At 39.0% G+C, this 27588-nt stretch overlaps 1 protein-coding gene and 1 long non-coding RNA gene across 2 annotated transcripts; one reads left to right on the top strand and one right to left on the bottom strand.

The window, feature by feature from the left end:
• On the bottom strand, positions 1-27588 carry UPF3A (UPF3A regulator of nonsense mediated mRNA decay). Its single transcript, XM_064709799.1, is given in 12 exon segments — positions 1-1491; positions 4771-5065; positions 8171-8325; positions 10141-10299; positions 10392-10447; positions 13827-13937; positions 14024-14122; positions 16050-16156; positions 24360-24466; positions 26708-27043; positions 27046-27063; positions 27066-27588. Coding segments are annotated over 12 exon segments (1704 nt in total). The 5' UTR covers positions 27153-27588; the 3' UTR covers positions 1-1317.
• LOC135446181 (uncharacterized) lies at positions 3526-8175 on the top strand. Its single transcript, XR_010439686.1, has 3 exons — positions 3526-3592; positions 4040-4281; positions 7780-8175. It is a non-coding gene; the product is annotated as an uncharacterized LOC135446181 (long non-coding RNA).

The raw sequence follows: 27588 nt of genomic DNA, 5'->3' as shown, positions 1-27588 counted from the left end.
TCATAGTCAAAATCTTTTTTGCTTTTATTCTATTTAATGCTTAATATCTGGCAAAATACAATAAATAATTTTCAATCTAGGACAATTAGATGTTGTGCTCAATAATAAAATGTTCAGAGAGGATGTAAAAATAATATCTTACTATTTAACTTCAATGACAAAGCAGGTCTCAGTTTTAGACAGCTGAGAAATTTTCAGTCATGAAAGATAAATTAACATATCCTGCCCTTTCATAAACATACATCTATCATTGAAACCAACAGAAGACACACACACCCCCACATACACACATGTATATGTGCCTACCTTAGAGGGCAGAATTTGGCCTGGATCTTACAAAATGACAGTTTGCAATTGACATTCATGTGTGTTTAATTTTTTAACAAACAAAACTGCAGAATGCTCATGTATTTTACATTTTCCAAATCCTGTTACTGCAACTTATATGAAACATTAGCATATAAAAAGTCATCACTGTACAACCACTTTTTTTTGTCCAAAAGTCAGTGTCAGAACGATAAAAAACAGCTAATTAATTAAAAACAGATTTATTGTTAATGTGCTGATGTTTGCATTAGCAGTCTTCTAGTTTAAGCACAAGGAATCTATTAAAACATAAAAGGCAAAAGTGGCTCAGAAAAAGACAAACTCTCCAACAACATACTTGTAGCTTTACTAACACTTATCTGACACTACAGTTAATTGAAAACCAATGTAAACACCATGAGGTACAGATACCACTGGACATTCCTCACAACTGTGCAAACTGTGGGCCTCATCCTGCAAACACCACTGGCTCCAGAGCTTTGTCCCAGGGCTGGTCCCACTGAGTCCATCTGCAACATCCTGCAGCAGCCCCCACCCCTGCCATTTGCAGGAAGGGGTCCTGTGGACTCTCATGTCATGCACCAAATACATGTAAAGTGCCTCAGATTTCAAACTGATGCAAATTTACATCTCATTTCTTTAGACTCAAGAAGCAGACATAGCTTCTCTAAAGTCTTATATAAATACTCCCTCAAAATTGTTAGAGGGTTTTCTGTTTCAAGGTAAATCTAATAAAATATTTTAACTGCTTTTAAATTAGGCAAAGAGTGCTTGAGCTGCTTTTTGTAAAAAAGTAACAATATTCCTTTGCTGTAAGATATTTTACATATCTCCAGTCACTCTTCCCTTTATTTTACAGAAAGTAAGAGGCAGAGCTATTATTTTGTTGATGCAATTGCCTGTGAAGTTCTGAAACAGCCCAATGGATTTTTGTGATGATGCTGAATCTGAAATTCATTCCTTTTCACAAGACTTTTCCCCTAGACTGTTTTATTCTGTTTCTTCAGTCTTTTCAGAACTAGCTCCAGCTGAATTATCTGCCTCATACTTTTTATCAAGAGCATCTTCAAAGGGTTTCCCACTGCAGTCATAGGTTTTACTTGTAGGTCCCATATGTGTTCGGATGCGAGCTCCTGGCTGGTACAACTGCATGGCTGGGCGATCCTAGAAGGAAAGACATAATGGTTAATGCTCTGAGAAACCCATGTGGGACACATATGTGGAATTTTAAAGTTTTGAATCTTTATGAAGAAAGTAGATTTTGTGTTAAGTTACTTTACATTTTATAAGAACCAGGAAAAAAATGGCATGTAATGAAAATTGACTGGGTATTCAGCATCTAGTATTCAGTATGTGTGGTTTATAACACTATTCTTGGGAGCCAAACGTTTTGAAAAAATGAAAAATGCTGCAAAAATTAAAGATCCTATGATACATTTGACATAAACAAGGAGAAATACTGCAGACAATTATCAAAGATGTTCTTTATAGGGAAAACAAAAGAAATGTTGCTACCTTCACTAACATCAGCTGAGAAGAACAATAGCCTGTGCACTTGCAACTCTGCAGATGAAATGTCACACATTACATATAAGCATAAAAATCCAAGACAGACCAGACAACAGCTCAGCAGGTAGCAGCTAGAAAATTATCTTCAACTGATCATCAATCATTACCCAATCCTTACCAGAATTTAAACATGCAACGCACATTTGAATTATACACATCAGAATGAAATGGCACCGTTTTTGCTCCACTTCATCTTGCCTTCCATCCTGAGTATGAGAGCAGGGGAATTTATGTACTGATAATAAACAAAGTAAGCACAATTTGAGCATGTGCAGGCTCTGTGAGTGACCCAATCATACACATGCTCTGATCCTGAGAAAATGGAAGAAGGAACCAGTTTACATGGAAAAGACGCCTCGAACCTGAAAATGCTGATGCTATTCAGAGCACTCTTTATTTTTGAAATTTCATTAGTAAAACACACCAGTTAGAAACTCTGCCTAAGAAGTCTTTTCCTGATAAGGGTTTTTTACTTTCACATAATGTTATGAAGCAACTGAAAGCTCACCAATACCCAAGCTTTTTGATCAGTCTTTCATTAAGTTCAGTAAACAGCCAGCAGCCTGCTTAAAGACAGTGGCAGAACACTGAAACTGTCCTACATCAAACTATACCAATTTTCAATTGCCTTCATCATGAAATGTATAAGTAATATAATAAGTAATCATAAGTAACTTTTAAGTAATGATTGATTTTTGTTCTTTCATTCTTTTTTCCTATTCCCAATATGCATTTCCCCTTTTCTTTTCTTTTACTTTCATCTTTTTTGATCCACCTGGCTTTTTTTCACCCACTTTTTTTCTCCTTCTCTTTAGACCAGATGTCAAGATTCACTATGGAGCCTTATGACACGTTAGTGCTCTGCAGTGTGGTATGAAATGCATAACACACCTTTCTAGATCCCAAACAGCTGCATAAAAGTAGATCCCCCAGCAGTGCCCTTTAGAAAGTTTAAGATAAAGGGTCCAAATGACTTTTCCTACCACAGCCTCTGTAGCCTGTTGTTTGTATAAAAGCTATCACATTACTTACACTGGAAATTTCCCATTTTCTAATTAATTCCTATGAACTTCAGAAAGCGGTTCCATCTCTGACTAAAAATTTGTATTGGCATTGTCAATGCTATACCTAAGTTGTAAAACTGAGCCCCTAATCACCTGTGTGATAAATACTCTAAGGAAAAAAAATCACCACACTGCAACATGCCTTACTGATGGGTACTTATTTTTTTAGGGAAAAAATCCAGTATTTTAGTCTTAAGTGTGGACTAATCCAGGGACTCAACAAGGTACCAGAAATGTGATGCAAAGAAATAAAAAGCAGGCAGCTTCTTAACACTTGCCAAAAGGCCCCCAGCACCCACCATCCAGTTCCAAGGGTAGAGATTATTTTGACAGATTTCAAGAAGAGCATGGCAAGAATGAGGAAAAAGAAAAAAAAAAAAACCTCCCATCTTCCTGTTTCTGAACTTGTAGGGGGATAGAACATAAATAAATAAAGGTAGGGTAGAAAGTAATCTTATCCCCTGAAGAGTTGCAGCTGAGCCAATTATTAAGGATTAGGAGCAGGCCTGATGTTAACAGGCTGCAGCTGTAGCCAATCAGAAGAGTGTTATAAAAGAGTGGGTTGGGTGGTTGCTGTGGGGATAAGGAAGAGGCAGTGCCTAGAGGAGCTGCCTACAGGAAACATCAAGGAGGTACAAAACTCTAGCAATATGGAACCCTTGCAATGTTATGACAATAGAACTCTTGCACTAGAATGACAACATGAGTCATTATAGTGACTGTAGTCGTTAATCTGACTATTCTACAGAAAAATGTAGAGCTACTGATGAGGAAATGGCTAATGTGTAAATGCAGATAAATCTTAGCAATCCTGCCCAGCTGATCTCTGCATAAAAAAAAACTCAGGGCACACCAGGCTTTCTGTGTTGGCACAAGATGACTTCCTTGGCATGCACAGTGAGCCCACCTGAACTTGTTCCCTGCACACTCCATGCAGACTCACTCTGCATGTGACCAGTTTATTCTTGTCAGCCTTAGCCCACAGTACAGATCAGTCACTTGCTTTGAAAGAAGAGTTTCACATGCAGAATAAATTTCTATGCTAACAGTGTTTTGGTCATCTTTTGTGGAAAATCTAGGATCAAGAGAGAGAGAGAAAGGGGCTGACAAGGAGAGCCGCATCCTGAAAAGACTCTGGCACATCTGTGAAATCAGCCAGCCTGAGAAAAACAATACCCGGATCTCTGGGAGATAATAGGGGACAGCTCTGCACACCATGAGACAGGCTCTGCTCACACTGGTTTTGCATCTGCTCTTTCCCTGACAACAGCTATGGGGTTAAATTTATCCTGATGAAATGACAGCCTTTTCATACTGGCAGGTATGTAATACTGAAGAATCCATACGTTCGCACTCTCTGAATTAGCTATTCATTTAAGTCCTTATTGTTGCTCTGCCAAGCAATGCCTGGCAAATCCATAATATAATTATTTTATGCGAGTAATGGAAGTGTGTTTTTAAAAGACTAACATGCCACAGTTTTTAAATTTCATTACAGATCAGAAGTGTAATGATTTTTAATATACTTATAAAATGTAAGGCTTCCAAGAATAGTATTCCTCAAATGACAGGGTTGAAATGAAGATAGAAAGTCTTCTATGTATTGTGAATATGAATGAGCCTGTAACCTTAAATTATTTTAACTGCTGTTGTCCTTTGACAACAACCCAGAAACGAATCTGGGTTTTACTGAAAATGAGATAAAGAATTCTTTTGAAAAAGCATCTTTATGCTGAATTTGCAAAATTTAAAACCTGTGATCTTGAACCATATTAACTAATGAAAGATTATCCTAAATGAATAAAAGAACCTTATTTCTTATGCGCTCCTTTTTGGATGCCATGTCATCACACTTGTCCTCTTTACCCAGTTTGTCTACTGCCTCCACAGTGAAGCTGTAGTTGTAGTTCCCTTTCTTTCCTCTGTCTTGGTTGTATCCTTTCCCCCATTTCAGCTCTTCTTCATTCCTTCTCATAAACTTGTCAAACTCATAGTGAGTTCTATGCTTTCTGCCATCATCCAATCGATACCTTTGTCTTTCAGGTTCTTTTTCTCGAAATCTTCTCTCCAAATCTCTTTGCTCTTTGTCACTATCATTTTGTGACCTATGAGTATGTATGAAGAGAAAGAAAATCCAAGCAGTTAACAGTGAAAAGGAGCTACAGAAAGACAAAAGTCAAAGCCTTCCTTTGACTTCAGGAATGTGTAGATAAATTATATATCAAGGTTGTTTTCTTCTCATTACAAAGGGTTAAATGCTGAATGTCTCTCCCATGTATGTCCACCCATGCATTTGGTTGAGAATTGCAGACAAAGCTTTACCAAGCTTTTGTGCAACTGTTGTGGAAGGCCCATGCTTCACCTTCTACCCCTGTCTGAAATCCTATCAATAGTTCCCCAATACCCTTCACATAAACACATGCTGCACTATTAGCTCTTGTAGCCTGGCGTTGAGGTGAGTCAAGCATGGATGTATTCCCTCGAACAGGAACATTCGGGATCTGAAGGAATTGTGCAGGTATCATGTATGAACTTGTAAATGTTATGTCTCTGCATAACAAAACTTATTTACTGGCATCATAACTTGCAGAAGACATTTGTGAAATACTTCTGTTCCAGGCTTTTGTTTATCGTGTCTCCAAACAATCTAGCCTGCCTTTGCAATTTTATTTCAGCAAAGACCATTACCTTACCACAACATGATATTTAATTTCTGCTATGCTGTAAATTGTTTATAATATAAAGACTATTGGCAATATTTTGCTGCCTGTCTGATAAAATTCTCAGCTCTTATTCACTTCATTGCTCCAGTTTAGCAAATGGGCGTTTCTCTCATACGGCCAGACTGCAAATAATGAAGAAAGATTACAAAATAGATTGAACTTCAAAAGGAACAAATATAGGCAGTTTCTTTTCATTACATATGTATAAATACTTAAAACTGAAACAGCAAGTTACTTTTGATAGTCTCTTCATATTTTGGGAAACTGCAGATAGAATCAGAGAGGAATGAGATTTTTCAATGGTGTGGTGGTCAAATAGTGATATGCTTCTCGTTTACAATTATTTAAGACAAAAGTGTATCTATATATAAACTTCTTTTTCATATAACAGAAATGTGAAAATTGGTAGCATCTGTCAATGCCAACTTGGGCATTAGTGGGGCTGCCAAAAAAGGGTCCCCATCTCAGGAAGAGCTGAAAGTCAGAGCAGAACCTGAATGAGAGGCTGTTATTCAGCCTCTCATTTCACAAGAGTGAGCTTGTATCAGCATAACACATTCACCAAGTGGAAGCAACATCCCAGCTGTCACAGACACCTGAACCAACCACAGTTACACGGACCCTGTACCTGTAGCATGGATACATTTACATAAAATACATGTTAACTAAAGGGGTATGTGGCTGGAAATTGCTTTGCTTCATGTTTAATATGCTATTCCAGAAGCTAACTCCAAGTCCTAGCAAGGCTCAAGGCAAGACCTTCCAAAAAGCCAGAAAGACTCTCTCAATCTGTGGCTGCAGTATTGCCTGATACTTGTCAGTTCCCTTGTCTGTTACTGTTGGGGAGGAAGTGCTGTGTCTGAAGGCAGGCAGGGGACAGGGATACAAACTCCTGTTCCAAGAGTGGTCAAAGCAGATTCCTAAAATTCACTCACAGTGAACAGGCAGGCAAGAGTGGAAATGGCAGGGTAAGCAATTTCAGAGTATACCAGAAGACAAAGTTACACAGTCAGAGAAAGCAGAAATGAATAGAAGTAAAGGGAATGGAAGCACACAGAATTCTGTTTGATGTAGTTTCAAATTCACATTTGACCACGTAACTTAAGCACCTACTGAGATTTTGATTTGTGGTAGGAAGCTTTTGCTACCAAGCCTTTGACATGGTTTCAAACAGGCAATTCAGTCTCCTGCAGGTAGAGCTGGCAGTTATAGCTTATTACCAATTTCTGAGTCAGTGACAAAGTAGTTTTTAAATCTCAGTCCAGCTGAAATAGCTCATAGCTTGCTACCTACCCACTAAAAATCAAGATGAAATCAGCACTTAGAAACACAAGGTAATGCTTACTGTACCAGTGCAGCCAAACAGATTCTGTTTTACATGAGCAAAATCTACATGAATGTCTTATTAAACTTACAGGATCAATAGCAAACAATGTTACATGGCACCACCAAAAGTTTAATCCATAAAAAGCCAGGTAAGTAATCCATAAAAAGCCAGTGGGGTCGGGGTCAGCATCCTGGAGGTATTTAAAAGACATGTAGACATGGCACTTAAGGACACAGTTTATAATGGCAGCTTGGCAGTGCTGGGTTAACAATTGGACATAATGATCTTAAAGGTTCATTCCAACCTGAAAGATTCTATGAGTAGCAGACAACTGATTTGCCCCTGCAAGTGTTTCTGCTGAGCCTGTTCTGCTTCCTTTCTTGAAGACCATCAATAAAGAAGTTGCTGAATATTTTAAATTTCAGAGTTTCAGGGCATGAAATTTTTCAGGAACATTCAGAACATACATATTTTTCTTCATTATTTATCTTGCATATCTTATGGGTAGATCCTGCTTGCGATGGGACTCATGTGCCAAAGGACAAGAAAGAGAACCAACTGCTGAAAACTCTTGTAAGATGAGTCATTTCCAGGCTACAGCAGTAATAGAACAGAGCTATGCCTTTTGTTTTTTCCACTGCAAATGTAACACAAAATGCAGCAGGAGACAGAGACAGCCTACTGCATATATCTATCATAAGGCTTTCATTCACACCTTCACGATTTTGCCATTGTCCCACTCACCTAAACATTTATATGTTTATTGCAGCCAACCCACATGTGAAGGAAAAGTATGGCACTGTGGACAACTTAGTCTTCAACATGAGTAATGGAAGGAGAGCCTTACCTGAGCTCTTGATGGGGAACAGGTGAAATAACAAAATTACTTGAATGACTTGAGATTTCATGCAGAAATCCTTCCAATCAGGGATTTCATAGCATTTCACCAATGACAAATTGTATCCACTAATACTGCCACCAGGTCAGTAAATTGTTACAAAACACCTTTTACCAAAACAACAGGAAGAGATTTGTTCACACACAGAATGAAATTGGTTCTTTGGTGACAGAACATCTTGTCAATGCACCACTTAAATATAAGCCTTGTGATGAAAGCATTTAAGATCTAAATTAAAGACTAAAAGGTAAATTTTACTTACTTTTCCTTAATTTCTTTTAGTGAACTCTCCAAAGATTTGGATTTTATACTTCCAGATCCAGGTGATTTATCCCATTTATTTTCCTCAATGTCAGCTTCTTCACCTTTGTGCTTTTCACTGGCCAGTTCATCTCCTTTTTCAGGCTTCTTGAGAAGCTAAGAGATATTTGTTTATATTGTGGTGCAAAATTCTTCTCCTCTATTGTACAGGCATTTTAATAAGTACTAAATATATCAGTAACTTGCTAAGATTGGAGATACCTTATTTACATGCTAGGAATATATTTTACAAAGCATGAAATTTAAGGTGATTTTAAAAGGGTGGTTTACATTTGCTAAGGAGTGACAGTCCTTATTAGGCCTTCAACTTCACACTTTCAAATACATGGAGAATACTGGAGAAAGCACTTACCTATTCTTCTCAGAGCACTTACCTACTCTTCTCTCCTGAGTTATAAACATAAAGACATTATTATGGTCTATGGTTTCTTAGAAATCATATAACAGAGCTCAATGTCATTGCCCATAAAATAAGAAGCAGAACCTCTACTACAAAGAGAGCAGGATTAATACTTCACTCCTTGAAATATTATATAAAACGTCTGTCACATGAATTGAGATAGACAGGCATGTAGAAGTAGGTGCTTAGTACATCCTGACACAAATACAGATGGGGAAAAACTTGTGATATTAGCAGAAGAGAAGTCATTGCAGTTTCACCTTGAAGATTAGGATTTTCAAGAAGTCTATTCCTTTCATAGCAACCCATACAGGGTTTCAGCAGAGTACAGTATTACAGGCATAAACTTTATACAAAGACCAACGGTCTCAAATATTACCCTAATATCAATTCTAGGCAGAACACCTCAGTCTTTCTGTTCCACCATTTTGTTTCTGAAATGAGCACAGATTAATCTTCTCAAATACTTGAAACTTCTATAATGTTTCTCTCAGATAATATTTTCCTTTACTTTCAAAGACAGAAATAGCTTTCAGATACAGATATGTAATGAATACTGGGGCTTTATGGACAAGCATTTTTAGGTAATATATTTTAAGGATTAAGCCGTTTTCCTATGAACTTCTGGAGTATTTTTTTAAAATGCCCAGATATGAAAAACATGTAATTCAGCTTCAGAATTTAGTATTTTTATACTTTTAGGTGAAGAAAACTGTTTTCCAAAAACAAATGAGGAAAGATGCCAGTTCTGTGGCTTCTCACCACCACTAAATCTGAATCAAGCTCTTGCTTTATGCTACAGATACTTATACCAAATTTCCTCTTCAAAACAGCCTATAAGGTCTTTCCAATAACAAAAAATGTGGTTCAGATTAACAGTTTTATCTATGTCATCTTGCAGAAATAAGATGGTTTTATATGGCCTGACTTCTTAGCACAAGATACAACCTCCTAAGTGATGTCATTAAAATCCATTCAGATTGCTGAAAGTGAGTGCAACTTGAAATTAGCATGCAATTAAAATACATCAGTTCTGACCATAAACATAAATATGTGTCACTGCATACATGGCCAAATGAAGATTTGCATGACAGAAGGTGTTAAAGCTATGTTTCACAGAAACACAGAATATTCTGAGTTAGAAGAGATCCACAAGGATCATGAAGTCCAACTCTGAAGTGAATGGCCCACAAGGGGATCAAACCCACAATAATCTTCCGACAGGCTGGCAAAGGACAGTTTGGTTCTGTCAGGTAATACTGGCATGGAATGCTGCAGAGTTGTATGAAGATGTCTGAGTTACCTGCCCTAACTGCACCAGCACACCATGGTAGGTAAGGCCATCAGTTTCAAACAACACTTTGTCAAAGCCCTATATTATTTCCCCTTCCAGTCAAAACTGGCTTGGTGTTTCCACACTATGCTGTTGTACACTAAATAAACATTGAGATACCAAAAAACTTCTGGATAACTTCAAAAGAAGAATAATTTTTTTCATTGATCTCAGTTACCTTGATCCTTATTTCCTTTTCAGAAATCTTCTTTTGCTTCTCCACTTCTTTTCTTTTACGTCTTTCTTCTTCTCTGCGCTTCCTTTTCTCTTCCTCCCGCAAACGCTTCTTCTCCAATTCTCTCCGCCTCCGTTCTTCTCTTTTCTCTTCTCGAATTCTCTGAAGAGTTCAATAATGATTAATTGTAAATTGTCCAACAGAAAACCATATGAAACATAAATGTGGAACTTCAGGCAAAAGTCTGAACGTACCTGCTTTTCTAATTTTCTATTTTTAATATATTCCAAAAGGGGTGTTGTTCTTCTAGCTAAAACACAAAAAATTTGTGATATAGTGTTCAACTCCTAAAATGTACTCATTTTTTTACTTTAGTATTAACCCCCTTTTTCTAGCTTTATCTGAAAGGGAGCTAAGTCATTGATAAACCTATCGGTTTCCTGCATTTTTGAAGACATTCCCATCATTCTGCTTTAGAAATACTTAATTGCTTTTTTATTGTTAGCATTAGAAGCAACAGAAATATGCTGCACGATTATTTGATATTTAATTAAATATCACATCCTTTCAGTTCAAGAGAATGGCTTTTCTCTCTTGCTCATTGAATGGTTATTTCACCAAAAAAAAGAAAGAAACATGTTCAGAATCTATTCCTGCTTTTTACTTTTGTACATCAAAACCTAGCTATATTGTTGTTCATATGCAGCCCACATTACTGTAATCTCACATAGCCCTTTTCAATCCCAGTTTTCAAAGTACATCATGAAGGAAACATTTTCAGTCTCATGTAACATTTTCATTTACCTGACATTTAGTATTCACCTTTCCATGAGAAAACAGGAGGAATAACAGATAAGCAGTTTGTCATAGGTTACATAGCAAAGTATTAGCAGATCCAATAAAACTCTGGCTTCCAAAATTGCTAATAAAAGGTCTCATCTACTGGATCACACAGCCATTCTTTTATTAAAGAGCTGTCTCCATGCTCTGAAATCAAGTCACCTGCCTGAACCATCCCCAAATTCTATAGAAACTTGGAGAAAAAAATTCTTTATCATGTTCCTTATCAAATTCTTTATTCATGACTGTCAGTACTGAATTCAGACTTCAATTCAGCCTGTACTTACAGCTGTGAGTAGTTACAACAAATTTTGTCAGTTTTAGATACCCCAGAATAGAAAATGTTTACTACTTGAAATTGCTCTACAGTTACATAGTGGATTCTCCCTCAAACCACAGAAAAACATTCCCTATTGAAATGCATGACAAAATTTGAAAGAAAAGAAAGAAAAAAATGAATTAGAATAAGTCTTCAACAAATTTTAAATGACATGGCCAAAATCTAGAAACAATTAATATCCCAAAGACATTTAAATGTTTTTGCATTGAAAATTGGATTATGCTGGGGACAACCCATTCATTAATAACAAAATTTTGTCACACAGTTATGAAGGGGAAGGCTGGTAGGATTCACTGTTTCTTTTTAACAAATATCAATGGCAGGAATCAACAGCCAATAAAGATTGTTGATTTGATATTTTCCTTCTTCTATTCCTAGATTTTCCATGCCTCCCCATCCTCCACACCTGTCTAGCATTTTTGATAAGTTTTAGAGCGGCCTCCCAGTCCCTCAGATCTGAGTTGATTCCTCTCTCTCCTGCTCCTTAAGTTCCCCTGCCTGAGCAGTGGCTGCCTCTGGGTACCTTTACATGCTGAAAGAGATCACAAATTGTAACTGGAAGGTCTGGGGAAAGGATAAGCTGCACTGAGAGTTCAGAACTTGACCCTAGTCATGACTAAGACTGTAGTGCAAGAGGTTTAATGGGAAATTATAACTTGAAGTTCACGGGAGAGAGTGTGATGAGTACTACCAAAAGAGGAAGGGAAAAAAATGTTTATCAAACTTGAATCTTACCCAACCTATTTTTGGGCCTTACTGCAAATACAAACCTAAGAGCATTTTCTTAAAATGTCTAAGAATCTTTAAAAGAAAATAAATTACCAAATGAAGAGCTGTGTCAGCAAAACTTTACATTTTATCTTGCTGTCTAAAACCAGAAAAATTGCTTATCTTCATCTTGCTACACAGAAAATCTCTTTCATATCTCTCTGTCACATGGAAACTGATTAGCCAATGCATCTGGCATGATGCATAAAACATGTTGGTTTGCAGTAAATTTATGTGGAGAAATTCTGAGCATGTGAGGCTCAATTCTGCCACTAAAGTCTTGAGCACATCCTTCATTGACATCAGTAGGAGTAACACCTTTGAAACTGGACACACAGCTAGACCCTTACATAATCTTGCTATAAACATGCTCACTGCTGAAGAAATCTTTAGTTTTGTATTGATAGCAATGGCCACAGCTTTGAATAGCAGGAAAAATAAACTAGTTTGATTTCCTCTGATTTAAAAGAAATGAAACATTAAAAGTCTTAAAGCTGCCTTCAGTTAATATTGTTACTCAGAAATCTGCAACTCTCAAGATTAATCTTCCCTGATAGAATATTTTTAAGTTAATAAATCTTCTTGAAACCATAAACTTTTTGCAAAATGCAAACTTATTAAAAACTTTTTACTGCCTTTACTCTGCTGTCAACCAGAGAACCATGGAGAATTTGGGGTAAATAAAAATTATTGGGTGACTTCCCTACTTAAAACTGCAAGAAACAAGTTTTATTGATAACAGAGTTATCTAAATGTCCATTTCCATTTCATCTAAATTATTAGAGTTCCAAATCTCTCCAGTTTAATCTCAAACAGCAGTAACAAGTGACAGGAAAGTGGAAATGGCCTCAAGATGCAACTGAGCAGGTTTATACTGGATACTAAGAAAAATTTATTCACAGAAGACTGTAAAGCACTAGAACAGGCTGCCCATGGAAATGGAGTTGCTGTCCCTGGAGGTACTTAAAAGATGTGCAGTTGTGGCATTTGGGGGCATGGTTTAGTGGTGGACTTGGCACTGTTGAGTTAATGGTTGTACTTGATGTTCTTGAACAGCAAGTTTCCAACCTAAATGATTCTATGATTCTAATCAAAAGAGGTGGCCACTTTTTCACTGTAAAGAAATAACAGCAAAGGTCAATTTTGTTTTCTTACTCAATTGTCACACGTAGGGAAAGACTAACTGTTCTGCATGTTATCACTTGAAGAAACACCAAAATTCCATGTCATCCTGAAAACTGCATACTAGCACTGAAGATTTTAGTGCTCACCTTATTTAAAATTCCCCCCAGGACTGTGGAAGCCATGCTGCATGCATACAGAAAACAAGGTGTTGCCTTACTTTCAAAGCTTTTCCAGAATCTTGACCATGAGAACAGAGAGAGATCATTTCATATTTCTTAATAAAAGCAGCTAATATAAGGGATCAGTGGTTAAGTATTCAGCTATTTTGTATTTTTGAAATAAATCTTTTATCTACTAACACATCTGTAAGTATTCAGAATTACTAAGGGCCTATTTCTGAAGCCACTGTGTGTGCATGCAAAAGTTGAAGTGAAACCAAATGATTTAATGCATAGAGACTTTAAGGTTTACTGCTGCTACTTGACTGGAAAACAAATATTTAACTGGTACTATAAATCTGTTAGACTGAACAGGTCAGCTCTTGCAGGTAGTATAATAAAGATAAAAAATAAGATATTGAATATTCTCAATAATAAGAAAAATCAAGAAAACAGACCAATGAGTTCCCTTGTTTTGGCCTCAATCTCTCCTAAAAGAATCTCAGGATTGGCACAGATCTTGTCTTCATCAGCACAATAATTCTCTAAAAATTTCCTATATTCTGGATCTGTGAAGAAAAATTTTTGAATTATATTAATACTTTGCAATACATAACAGAAATTTTCCACTGTGATGTCAAGAAAAGATGCTTACCATCTTCAATGCTCCCAGCTTTGGCATCTTTCTTCTTCAGCTTCTTTTTTGAAATCTTCTGAAATGGCGCAAATTCAACCACTGCAGGATATTCCAAACCTTAAAAGAAATCAATCTTTAATTTTTTGAGGGGGAGAAACATTCCCTACCTTCAAGTAAGATCTTCCAAACTCTTGAACACATGTTGGGAAGTCTTATGTGAAAACAAACGTAAATGTTTCTGCAACTCACTCCTAAACTTCTAATGAAAAGTTACATGAAGAGGTATTCAAAATTTTTAAAAAAGATCTTTTATTTGGATATGCTGACAAGACTAAAAATGAGGACAAATACTGTTGCAAAATAATAAATTTTTAGCAATATTATTTACAGCTTCCTTTTAATTATTCACAGAAATTGGTTAGAAAAATCTATCACAAAATCTCAGTCTGACAAATGATTAAGTATTATTGGGAAATCAATCTGCAACTGTTGAGTTGCTTTTCTAAGGCTTTGTTGCCTAAAAAATATATAAATGGCAGGTAATATGCAATAAAACAACAAAGCATCTCCTTTCAGAACCACAACTGTAAAACTCAGCACACAGAATTGTGTGTAACTGCTCTGTTTATGATGGACTGTGCAACTCCTGCCTGTGTTTTTAGTGGCAGGGATTCTTTGCTTTGGGTTGGCTTCTTCTGTGGACTGGAGTCAGAACCGTGTGTGGGGTTTGAATTGCATTGGTTTCCACCTGTAGCAGGTTCAAGATTACACTTTGCTCAAGTCCAAGAAAACTTGTCTTCAGTCTGCTAGAACATTTGTTAACCTTATTGAACCTGCTAATCCTTGTTTCAGTTTTAGCCTCAAAATGCAACGCTGCCACAAGCCTCACCAGAGAGCACTTCTGATCAAACCTTGTGCTCTTTAATTGTACAAGCAATCATGTCAAACCAGCCAAATGTGTCCAAGCTTAGTTTTGCAGAGTATTCTGGCTTCAGTCCAGCATAATACTGAAGAATATGCTGAATTTAGGCAGTCTTAGCAGAATCATTAAAAAAACTTCTTTCTAGTTTTAAATTTTAAAACACTCAGAATTCTAAATCTGGGAAATGAACACTGCTAGGAATGTTTTGTTCTTCATCTCTACAAAAAACATCTAAATCCGAGGGCTATTAGAAAGAAATAAAACATCACAGGTAGGAAATGCTGAAGAGGAATTCATTGGTTTGACAGCTTCTTTAGAGATCAGTTTCTAGTAAGAGTGGGCAGGACTACTTTTCACAGGACCTCTGCAACACACTGTATACAGAATAGAAAAATGTTTGTACAAGAGAGCCACAAATCTATGTCTATTTTACATAACCCATGCAACTTTTTACAGAAGGTATGCCTGAATGAGGCAAGGAACTGCTAAAGTTCTGCTAAACCCCTTCTTATTGATGGCAGTTTCATACTCCTGCAGACGACCTGGATTTATCTACATCTACATCACAGAGTTTTTCTTTACTGTTGGGCAAACATTTGCAGACTGAACATTTTAAAACTGGCAATCAATTTTGCCATTCTTGTTCTCAGAACTCAACTCAAGATGTCTGAAAAGGCCCTAAAAATTCAACCTCTACATGTCTTAAAAGTGGGCAACCAAAATGTTGAAGGTTTCTTCTTGCTTCTTCCAAACAGGAGTAAGTGGCAGAACTTTAGCTCAGAAACGCTGAAGATGTAAAAATCTGTGCTCACAATGTGTTCAGTTACTATTGTAATGAATTGTAAAGTTTGCATAAGATAATTTTCTTAGTATGGTCTTGATAGTGCATTGCCTAAAGTATAAAAATGCACATAAAGCATGCACACCACATAGACAAGCAAAACTGCATGGAAAAATATATTTTGCACTTTATTATATTTTAAGTGATAAATGTTAACATATTTTTATGTAACTACCTGCCCAGTGATGAAATAATGGCATAACTAGGAAAAAGAAAGCAAATTGATGCTCTAAACTGGTATATGTATACATACACATTTAATATCTTACAAACAGTCCAACCTTTATTATCAATGAAGACATAGCCATCAAAGCGATCTCTAAAAAGAAGGATGTCCTCAGGATTTCTAAAGTTAATGTATGCTCTTGAGTAGAGATGAGGATAAAGGCTGCAACAAGAAATTTTATTTTATGTTACTTATTATTCTTTTCAGGGCTAGGGCAAACATAAAACCAGAGGGATCACATCATAATTCTCATCTTCTCTGAGAAACTGCTACCTTAAGCAGTCTTTGCATTTACACATCTAATGATATATATATATGACAAAAAGTAACAGGACATCAGAGTTCTGTATGCAACTGTGAAATTTATTCTGAACTGACACAAATATTTCCAGTTTATTTTGTCCCCCTAAATGGCAGAGCATACATTTCCAACTGTGCAGGATCAAAACTTTAATATTTCCCAATTTAAGAGACATGAATAACAGCAGTGTTTTTGGGGAACTTCTTGGGCATACTAAGAAAAGTCTTGTATCACTGAAAAGGAAAGGTTAAGTAAAAGACTGCAGTGAAGTGGCAGTTTCCAGGCTGTCACTGTATTTAAATAGATTTCCACCTTTAAGAGAGAATAAAAAGCCTAATTGTTGGCAATATAATCCACTGAATTATACACAAATAAATAAACTCCTTCAGACATCCATGTATTATCAATGGACATGCAATGTCTAGTTGTGACCAACAGTTGCTGTGAAAATCCAAAGCATAGCAAAAGAAACAGGTACTTAAAATAATTCTGAGTCTTCAAGAATTTATTGGCATAGATCCCACTCCATGGGTAAATGTTTAATGTGCCTGATAAAAACCTCAGGGCTGGCACACCACAACCACGATGAAACATCAGCTAAGTTATTGTGACTCATGGCATGTACATGCTTTAAACTCCTGCAACTGCTATATATAAGTCAGTTTGTATTAAACTGACTTAATGATGACTACATATTACATCAAGTTTCTACACAAGCCGGTATCTTTAAAATACCTATAATTCTATGATTCCAATAGTTCATAATTCCATTGTCACCTATGGCCTGTCTTCAGACCAACTCGCCACTGGCACCAGGAGACAATAAACACACAGAGCTGCAATTGTATTTCAATCCCATAGCTCTTTCAAAATCAGATTTCACAATGAGTGAGAAAGAGCAAAAATATGGATTGGATCACAGGATCCATGCATGTGGCAGCTCAAAGCAACATTGCTTGCAAGTAATTTTTTTCTTTTTAAAATATGCATCCATATGGATTCCACTTACAGTGTTAGGAGGAGACCATAAAGAGCAGTGCTGTCAATCACCAATGGTTTTGTACACCCACCAATTTTGTGTTTGATCCTGTAGCCAGAAGAAATGTTAAAAAACCAAAACAACCTAGAGGGATTTTTTCATTTAGCTACTTTGTAAATACCAGCTATGAAGTGTTTCCACAGCTTGAAGAAGATGAACTATTTCCAAGGAAGAGAGGAAGAGCCATTTTATCCATATATAGCCAGTATATTTTGACATTCTAGGATAGGAACAGCATTGTGTGAATGTTAAGTGGGTAACTGCAAAAATGGTAAGTGGGTAACTGCTAGGGCATGCCAGGGCTGAGAGATGCTATAGCATGGCTGCAGAGTTATCACCATGATGCAAAGCAGATATAAAAAGACAGATTTCTTCTCATCAAATTGAAAGAAGACAAAATTTAACACTTTTCATAATTACACAGAGTTAAATGTACTTAAAAATGTGTAAGGAGGGAATTTTATTGTGGCAATCTATAGCTGTACTGGAAGCAATGTCTCTGTGCTGCCTAATGGCTACAACAGTAAAAGTCTCACTTCACTGGGGCTCCCATGAAGAAGGAAACTTCCTTCTCTGTCATATCAACAGCACCATTCTTATCTTTCATGTGCTTTGAGGTTTAAATTAAACAAGGCCTGACATTAGACTGATATGATTGTACCCTTGAAGTGCTAAACATTATTCAGATAAAAATCTTGAGGGAACATTATTTTCATTCCAGTTATACCCGAGATTGAGGAATTGAGTTTTAGTCCCCAGTCTAAATAACTACTCCGCTGTTCTTTCCATCTTCAGCTTTTGTAAAATACTAAAAGTTTCTATAGATTAAAGACTGTTACTTGGACAAGGGTCCACTCCTACATTACTGTGGCACTTCTCTGCCTCAGTGCACAGCAAGCAGATTCATCATACAGTTGGATTTTTTTTTTTTCCTGTAGGAACTTAGAACCTTATGGTTAGACTCATTGTGAAACAGAACTGAAAATACAAAGGCTTGCTCCTTCCTTGTTTCCTTCAGCTGGTATATCAGTGCAATCTCTTTCACCTTCTTTGGCAACATAATCTTTTCCTGGTACACAACATAATATTTTTCTAGCTCTTTCAGCTTAAACAGAGTGAGTGTCTTTAAAATGGAGGAACAACTGATATGATTATTAAGCACTCATCAGTAAGAACAAACTGAGTCTGTATAAACAGGACTCTGGAAAACAGATTTAGAATTTAGCTTGCAAGTAAGGGATTTAGTGTTGTTGCTATACATTTTTAACATCTTCAAGAACTTCACATGCATCAGCAGAAACATACATCAATGTAAAGGCATGGTTGAGCACAGCAGGATATTGATGTGCAGCACAGTAACACACCACTGTCTGCCCATTACTGGAGCTATGTATTGGGGTAGGAGGTTGCAGAAACGGAGCTATGACAACACTTCTCTGATGGGGCCACTTCCACAAGAGTTGGTTCCCATATGCATGCGAGTTAGCTAACAGAGTGCTGAGTGCACAAAACCCACCCAAATGAGTGTTTCAAACCCTTGTCTTAGGCTTCCTACCCAGCAAAGTGTGCAGTGTGCCTAAAAAAATGAGTAAAATTAACATTCTAGGTGGGGTGCTAACTAAACCTAGCAAATTTGGAATACTTAGCACTGGATTGCATATATCACTTTTACTCTACGTTTTACACACATGATTTCCAGCAGCTACTCCCCACCCTGGATTGTCTTTACCTATCCATTCAGAACTCAACAGCATGCACATGACCACATGCAGCAAAGAATGCACAGGGCTTCACAGGGCTATAGGCACTCTGAGGCTAACAGCCCCTCCTAGGAAGAAACACTCTTGCTTGACTTTGGTACTTAGTATTTAGCAGTTACTGGCTAAAATACTCTTTACTCTTCAGGATTTTGTCTTCCAGCTGAGTCCTACAGAAGAGAACTGTGTGTCTCCTGCTTTTTTCAAATATCTACCACCACAGATTTCATTCGGGATCTGAAATTCAGTTTTATCATCCAAGAGCTGGTTCCATTTTGCCATATGTTTGCTGTCTATAATGCTGCTTTCCATACGTATAATGTTTTGGACAGACGCACTGCACATGTCGGCACTTGGAGCAATCTCTATGGAAATAACCCAGATGAGTCTGAGTGCACACATTTATTCATTCCAATACAATGTTTCTTTTTGCTTTTTCTGCTCTGCATTTAAGGGTATTCAATCTTTCAGGGTTCATTTATTTCTGTAACACTTAGTCTATCATCTTTTTAAGTCCTTATTTTTCTAGCAACTTTAATAGCAAACACATTCTAAATGTTTACTTCTTCTAATAGCAAACACATTCTAAATGTTTACTTCTTCTACAATGTACCTTTTAACACAATTCTGTAAAAGGATTGACATACAGGAACATAATTTTAAAGTTATTTACAGCCTAAACAGCAACATATTAACTATAAAGCCAGCAATCTCATCTCAGTAAAATACTTATCAACTCATGAATCATGGTGGACATTTATAAAATATATACTTACATGTATATAGAGCTCTACGACTAAATTTTGGAGAGTCAAATAGCTCCTCCACCCATTCATACAGTAATTGATAACTCATTGTCATGTCAAGCTAAAATCCCCTGGCCTTCATCCTTGTCATCTTCTGTGGTCATTCACATTATGGGTGAAACTGGCACAATTTCAAATAAGCTTGGTCTTTCCTTTCTACAGCTATAAATGAGCAGTTTGCCTGGCAGAGAAAGCAGAAACACCAGAATTGTGCCAATCAAACCTGTCAATTATTCCACCCAGAACACAGTAGTGGTGGTTCCCTTAAAGCACTAAAGGCAGTGCCCCTTCAGTGCTGCAGTTCCTGGGTGCAAACCTACAGCCTACAGTGCTAATGCTGTTTAGCTACAATAATCCTGAGCACAATGTTGGGAAGAAGTTATGGAGGGAAAAGGAAGAGTGCTCTTTGGAAAAGCTTTATCACTCTGTGATACATGGCATGGCACTATTTGAACTGTTTTCATGCAAGCAAGGCTTGTGTTCAGATTTCTTTCCTTTCATAACCTCAGAACACTATCAACAATTCCTGGCACTCAGCACTCAATGCCAGTCCAGAGAGATTACCCAAACCCTGAAGGGCTTGAGATCAATCACTTGGCTGGTGATTAGACAAATCTTTAGAATAGGCTCAGAATCCTTTACTAACAGACAGAAAGGAGAGAGTGTCTGGAAAAAATAGTTAATATTTGAAGTCTGAGTACACAAGAGTCTATCAAGAAGGCAGAGTCTTTATTATCATCTATAAACAGTGTTTTGTTTGCATTTTGATGCCAATATGCAAGAGAAAATAAACGTAATGCAGTGAATCAGATGAATCTGAAAAAGGAATGAAACACAAGTCACTTTCTGAAATGATTTTACTGAAATAGATGTAACTGAAAAACTGAAAATTACATTATTCACATGAAATTTGAAAAAGTTTAATAGCTTGCCTATAACACGACATTGTAAACTTAAAGATAACACAAAGGTATTATAAAGATTACAAAAAAAGAGAAACTGGAGTTGAGATGTATATCTTTGTTTTGTCCTCTAGAATGAACTATCTTGGAAATAAAAATGTAGAAACAGCTACAGTTAGACCTCTCTAGTGCCCTTATCAACAGCAACTAATAGAGAATGCCAGGAGAAAATTTATTAAAAAGGGGAAAATGTACAAATATTGCACTCAGTTCACAACTGCAAGTATCTGCAGCCTAGGGACTTTGTAATACCAAACTTGTAACTTATATTTAATAGGTTTTCATAGATAAATATCTGTCTAAGTATTTGTCTAACTGCTCCTGACCCATTTCCAGCATTCATCATTCGTGGTTTGAATTTCTGAAAAGCTCTAAAATCTGAATGAACTTATAGAAACTTCTGTGATGTAGTAACACAGGATGTTATTAAACTGAGATGTTACAGCTCTTAAGGAAACTTGTCAGCTTCTGCATCAAAGCATCTCTATGCCCCTTTCCAACAGATCCTCTTCACTGAGTAGCTTCTTCAAATCCTTCTCATTGGGTGACATGACATTTCTTTTCATCTTCACATGTTTTTGTTATCACTGAATTCTCTGGATTGCTTGCCACTATGCACATGGTACAGGATCTAGAAAAAAGCTATTCAGTGAAAGACAGAAAACATGCCAACCTTGTCCTGTAGCTTTTCCTGTTAGCTGGAATGACATGAAGACACATGCACAGAGTTTGCTGAAATCTTGTGAACTGTCCTTAACATGACAGACTATGGCAATATAATGCCTTATACTCAAAAAGTATTCTCTGCTGGGTAAGAGAAGACTGGGATTAACCTTGATTAAACTTTTACTTTCTGGATGTTTATTGTATATTCCTCAGTGGGTAACGTAAAGAGATGACTCATAAAAAGATATACGTGGGTATGTGTCAGCATTTGAACAAAGGGGACAAAAGAGACAAGGTGGTCTTGAGCCAGTCAAAAAACAAATCATCAGTCAAGCCAGCACTGCAGAATGGCAGTGAAATGCCCACATAAGCTGTGTAGTTTGATGAAAGAAGCTGTAGCCATACAAACCTGGTAAAGATAAACCCACTCCAAATTGACTCATCTTTTGTCTGAAAACACATTTTTCGAAAAGCAGGATGAAGAAAAATGGAGTGAACACAAAACATTTCATGCTGAAAAATTCAAACTTAAATGAATTTTTTTAGTGAGTTTAGATTTGTGAAGGCAGAAGAGAATAACATTACAAATGACAGCACATGAGAAATAAGTGTCTTTCATTGGTAACCTGCCATAGATGCAATAAAACGAGTGAACAGTAAGACTTGTGGGTAACCCAAATTTCATCACATAGGAGAGAAAATGAAACTTTATAAATGCAACTATAGTCAGTGCCTTCTCTTTTCTGAAGAGGCTGACACCCTAAATTCTTATGCAAACTCTTCTAGAAAATTAAAACTGGAATTTTTTTAACTGTTAACTGGCATTTGTGCATCTGAACACAGTGAAAACCGACACTGTTCTCGAGAGAATTTTTGGTTTGCCTTTGGTATTTTCTTCTTATCAAATGAACAGCTGGGACAGAAGCCTTAAAGAGGCCCACTTGGAAACAGAGATGACAAAGGTCAGAAGAGCAATGTAAGGTACAAAGATTTCCAATCAGAGTAAGTTCTCCTCCTTCCTCACTTCACCATCCTTTGTAGTTTTAACAGAAAAGCTGAAGCACCTACTATTTTGTTGCTGCACTCACGTGCAACTACCTAGGTCAGAAACGGTCAAAATTTCTCTAAATAAACATTTATTTCTTCTTGATTGTGAAACTGACTCTGAGAGAACCCCTAAATTTAAAATTTGGTCAGCAATAAAGGGTCAGCATCCCTCTATAGTCAGTGGAAAGAATCTCAAGCCAGTGGAGGGGTGATTCATCACATACTAAGATACGACAAGATGGATCAGTTTTTCAGAAAACATGAAGATTGAGCATACATGGTGTTTTGTTTCTCTTCTGGAAACTGATTTATTCAAAAGAGAATTGCATTTTACCACTGTGATGCTGAGTAAATGATGTAACTATACCAGCAATTCTGATTTAATTTAAATCAGCCAATATTTGTTCTTTTTTACTTTTGCATGAGACAAAAATGAATAAAACCAGATTGTTTAAAAATCTGTATGCAGATAAAAATCCATGCAGGTAAACAAAGAAACTAAACTCAAATGAAGAAACTAAACTCAAATGGAACTCATAAAAAATTCTGTCAGTGTTTGCCCCAGAATTAATCTTACTCACAGCCAATTAAGCAGGCTGTTACAGTTTATCAATGAAAGTTAAAAGAAACATCAGGGTTTCAAACTACATTATGGTCTATTCATACAAAAAAAAAAAAATCCACTTTAAAATCTCCACAAAGGAAAAGAGCAGGAATGCCATTGTCCCTGCATATACAGTCAGCTTTCAGAAATATTTTAAGAAGTAGACTGAACCAGAGACAAGGACTCAAAACATTCCTCATTTGTGGAGATGCCAGGGTGCTTGGTTGAGATGGAGTAGGTGAACTTTTATTTGTGTAATGGCTAAAGCTCTGATCTGATAAGGCACAGGGTGAATGATGGGCTGTGAGTGAGATAAGAGCTGGATCCCCTGGACAGGATTGTGCCCTGTGTCATGCTAAGCTGTGCTTCCTTGCACAAACCACTGGGCTGTGGGGCTCCCTCTCCTCTTCCTGGGAAATGCTGGGAACTCTGAGTGTGACCTGAGAGGGTTCATCTCTGCTGATGGGACACAATGGGGCACAACTGACTCAGTGCACTGCCAGGATGGGCAGCTGTGCTGCCTTAGAGGGTGTCCCCTGATCCACATTCTTACATGAAGCTCCCCACCCCAGAGGAGGCACTGATTTATATTCATCAGAGTGAATATAGACCCAAAAGATGCTGTGTTCTGCCATCTTCTCCCTCCACTTATTTGGGACTTCCCCTCAACTCCTCCTGCCAGATCTGGATCCAAGACTGCACAGCAACCAAGTGTTATTGCAGGACCTATGGGTGGTGAGACCCTCACACTCTTGTACTTTGTTTTTCTTTCTTTTGTGCTTTCCTTTCCTTCCTTCTTTCTTTCTTTCTCTCTCTCTTTCTTTTCCCTTGTCTGTGTCCTTGGGTGATGTTGTTGCACTTTCACATTGCAATGCTTTCATGTTGCATTACTATAAATAATAACCACAAAAACAGCTCCATAGCTGTTTTCCTTTGCAACCAAGTTGTTCTATAATAAACCCTACATTGTTTATTTACAAATACTGATCATTCAGCGTCACTTCACACTAATTTGCCCCAAGGGATCTAGCAACAAGAACGAGTTATCCCCACCTTCTGAAGCAGACCATAATAGTAACTCAACAAAAACAGTAAAAAGAAGAAAACCACAAGATTTGGAATGTCCCACATACCTTGATTAGTTTTCAGCACCTGAAAACCTACAGAAACAGCTCATCCTCACCTGGGATCAGCAGTGCAAAACTCAAAATAATCATGGGCAGGTAGAGGATGCAGCTGCTCCTCAAGTTGCTCCTTGGTTAGACAAGGAGGAAGCCTTCGAATAACCACCTGCATATATAAAAAGAAATGGAGATTTATATTTGATCTAAATACTGTAGAAACAGATGGCCCAAATTCAGTTCCTGCAATTGTTTTGAAACTGTAGAATAGCTGACATATTCTGATGAACAGCCTGAGAACCATTGCAATTTAATCATCAACCTAAAAGACAGGTATTGATTACATAAAAATTTTACAGTATCTCTAAGAAATTATTTAAACTAGCTTTTAAGCCTTGTTACAGCAGTATTTCAGTGTAATAGGTCTCTGTCCAGTTGCTCCTGCAGGGGTTTTTCAGGGCAGCCCCTGAGAGGATGCTGGGGCTGCCCAGTGCAGAGTGCAGCAGCTCCAGTGGATCCAGCCCAGGGCACAGCTGAGCCCCTTCAGCCAAGTCAGTGGTGACTCTGGGAAAGGTGTTTGAGAATGGACAGGAAAGGTAGCACAGCAATGGGTGAGACAGAGGAGTAAGGGGTGAAAAAAGTGTAAGACACAGCCCTGCAGACAAACAGGAGAAGGAGGGGAGGAGGTGCTCCAAGCGCCGAAGCAGAGTCCCTTGAAGGAGATCATGGTGAGGCATACTGCTCCTCCACATGCCATGAAGGACCACAGTGGAGACGACATCCACCTCAGCCCATGGGGGACCCCATGCCACAGTGGAGATGCCCTGCAGGTCCTGCAGCCTGTGCAGAGGAACCCACACTGGATCTGGTTGATCCTGAAGGCCTGCAGCCCATGAAGGAGACTCATGCTGCAGCAGGTCATGAACAACTGCAGCATGTGGGAGGGACCCTCCTGCAGCACTTCACAAAAGACTGTATCCCATAGCGTCCCATGTCAGGTCCCCCATGCAGGAGGAGGGAAGGAGTGTTAAGGGAGACAGAGCAGCAGAGAGGAGCTGTTATGTTCTGTCTGCAACCCCCATTCCTCATCCTTCTGCAGTACTTCCAGGCACAGGAGGTTGAGCCTGGGAAGGAAGAGGGGAGGTGGGAAGGTGTTTCAGTTGCAATCTTTTTTTTTTAAGAGTCTTCTCTAATTTTTAGTTACCCATTAAGTAAATTAATTCTCTCCATGTTAGAACTATACTGTATCCTGAGTTAGAAGGGACAAGGACCACTGAAGTCCCACTCCTGGCTCTGCCCCAAGAATCACAGCGTGTGTCTGAGAGCATTGGCCAAATGCTTCTTTAACTGTGTCAGGCTCAGCGCTGACTACTTTCTTGGGGAGCCTGTTCCAGTGCCCAACCACCCTTTGGGTGAAGAACCTTTTTCTACATGCAATCTAAACCTCCCCAGACACAGTTTTGTGCCATTCCTTCACAGCCTGTCACTGGCCACCAGAGAGAAAGTATCACTGCCTGCCCCTTTACCTTTGTGAGAAAGCTGTAAGAAGCTGCTATGAAGTCTGCCCTCAGCTGTGTCAGTTTTTCCTGTGATGACACTTGGTTTTTTCCATCATACCTTATTCCTGGGTCTTGCTGAGGGAGAAGTACAAGAGGGTGACTCTTGCACTGTGTGGCTGGAAGTCAGCTACCCAGAGTCAACCCATTACACCAAACTAAACTGCCCAATAATAAAGGCCAGAAAACTGCAGAAACCTCAGGCTGAATGATGCCAGCACACAAAGCAGTAAAATGGCCATCAAACTTCAGGCAATCTGTTTTAATTTCTGAGTACTTTAATGTATGAATTTAACTTTACTGAGCTCTGAGTTATACTTATTTTCAGTTCTTCAGTTTTCCAATTTAAAAACCCCGGGAATAAACCAAACCTCACAGTACACAAGGAGTCACAGAATTGTCAGGGTTGGAAGGGATCTCTGGTCCCACCCCCCCTACCAAGGCAGGATAACCTAGAGCAGGTGCCACAGGAACGTGTCCAGGTGGGTTCTGAACGTCTCCAGCCAGAGAGGCTCTGTGACATCCCTGCACAGCCTGTTATAGTCTGCAAGTATTACATGAAAAATGCTCGAACAAAGACGGAGAAGAGAGATGTGCTCTTGCCCTTGACAGAAGCTGCTTTGCCACAGCAATAGCCAGCCTTGACTTCACAATTAAAGGTAAAATGAGTTCCAGCGCTGACGCTGGGGGTCTCCCAATACTCCAGGGAACGAACACCCTCGTTCTGCAGATGAAGAAATTCCCGTTACAAACACACGGACCTCCGAGATGGGGCTCGGTCTGTCCCCTCACGGCAGCCGCCCTCCCTCCCACCGGAGCCGCCCCCGCCCCGCGCCGCGCTCGCGCCCCCTCACTTTGCTCAGCGCCGTTTTCTTCTCCTCCCGCTGTTTCCCCGGCGCCGGGTGAAGCGGCGGCGGCGGCGGCAGTGGGGACGGCGGGGACGTCGGCGGCGGGTTCGGCGGAGCGTCCGTGTCGCAGCGCGGCGACTCCTGCAGCAGCGGGGCGTCCATGGGTCGCGAGTCGCGGCCGCCGCCCCGGACCGAGCCCAGCCCCAGCCCCTGCCCCGGCCCAGCCTCCCGCTCCGAGCGCATGGAGCCGCCGCGCCCGCAGCCGGGCGGAAAGCTCGCGAGAACGGCCGCAGGGCAGGCGGGATCTCGCGAGGCTCCCCCCGCCAGCCGTGGGGAGTCGCGGCGGCTCCGTCCCTGTCCCCGTCGGAATTGCGCAGGGTCCCCACGCTGCCGGTGCGAGGGGAACACACAGAGACGTGCCCATTTCCCTCCGCTCACGGTGCCTTGTCATCCCGGCCTCAGGGGGGCTCGAGGGCGGGAAGGGCACAGACACCCCGGAGTGCGTTATTCAGTCTTTGGATGCAGGGTCTAAGGGGTAGCCAAATTCTGGGGAGGCAGTGGGAAAAGGGAGAAAAAAAAAGGCCATTAACCATTACTTGTGTGAGGCCAGGAGCCTTATGCCCTCAGGGAGGCTCTGTGATAATGAAGCAGTGCCTACACTTCGGCAGTGCACGCCAGCCTGAGCCCCTGAGGCCACGCAGCAGGGAGAGCTCTTCCAAAGGTGCCTCCGGCCTTTGTGCCTGGCTTCCTCAGGAGCTGCGGTGACAGGACAAGGGAGAGTGGGTACAAACGGAGAGAGGGCAAATGTAGCCTCGATGTTAGCGAGAAACTTACTGCGAGGCTGCTGAGGCACTGCAATAGGTTGCCCAGGGAGATTATGGATTCCC

Source organism: Zonotrichia leucophrys, chromosome 1, assembly GCF_028769735.1.
Source record: "Zonotrichia leucophrys gambelii isolate GWCS_2022_RI chromosome 1, RI_Zleu_2.0, whole genome shotgun sequence".
Taxonomy (NCBI): domain Eukaryota; kingdom Metazoa; phylum Chordata; class Aves; order Passeriformes; family Passerellidae; genus Zonotrichia; species Zonotrichia leucophrys.
Note: the sequence above shows the minus strand (reverse complement) of the source record. Positions and strands in the feature narration are given on the sequence as shown.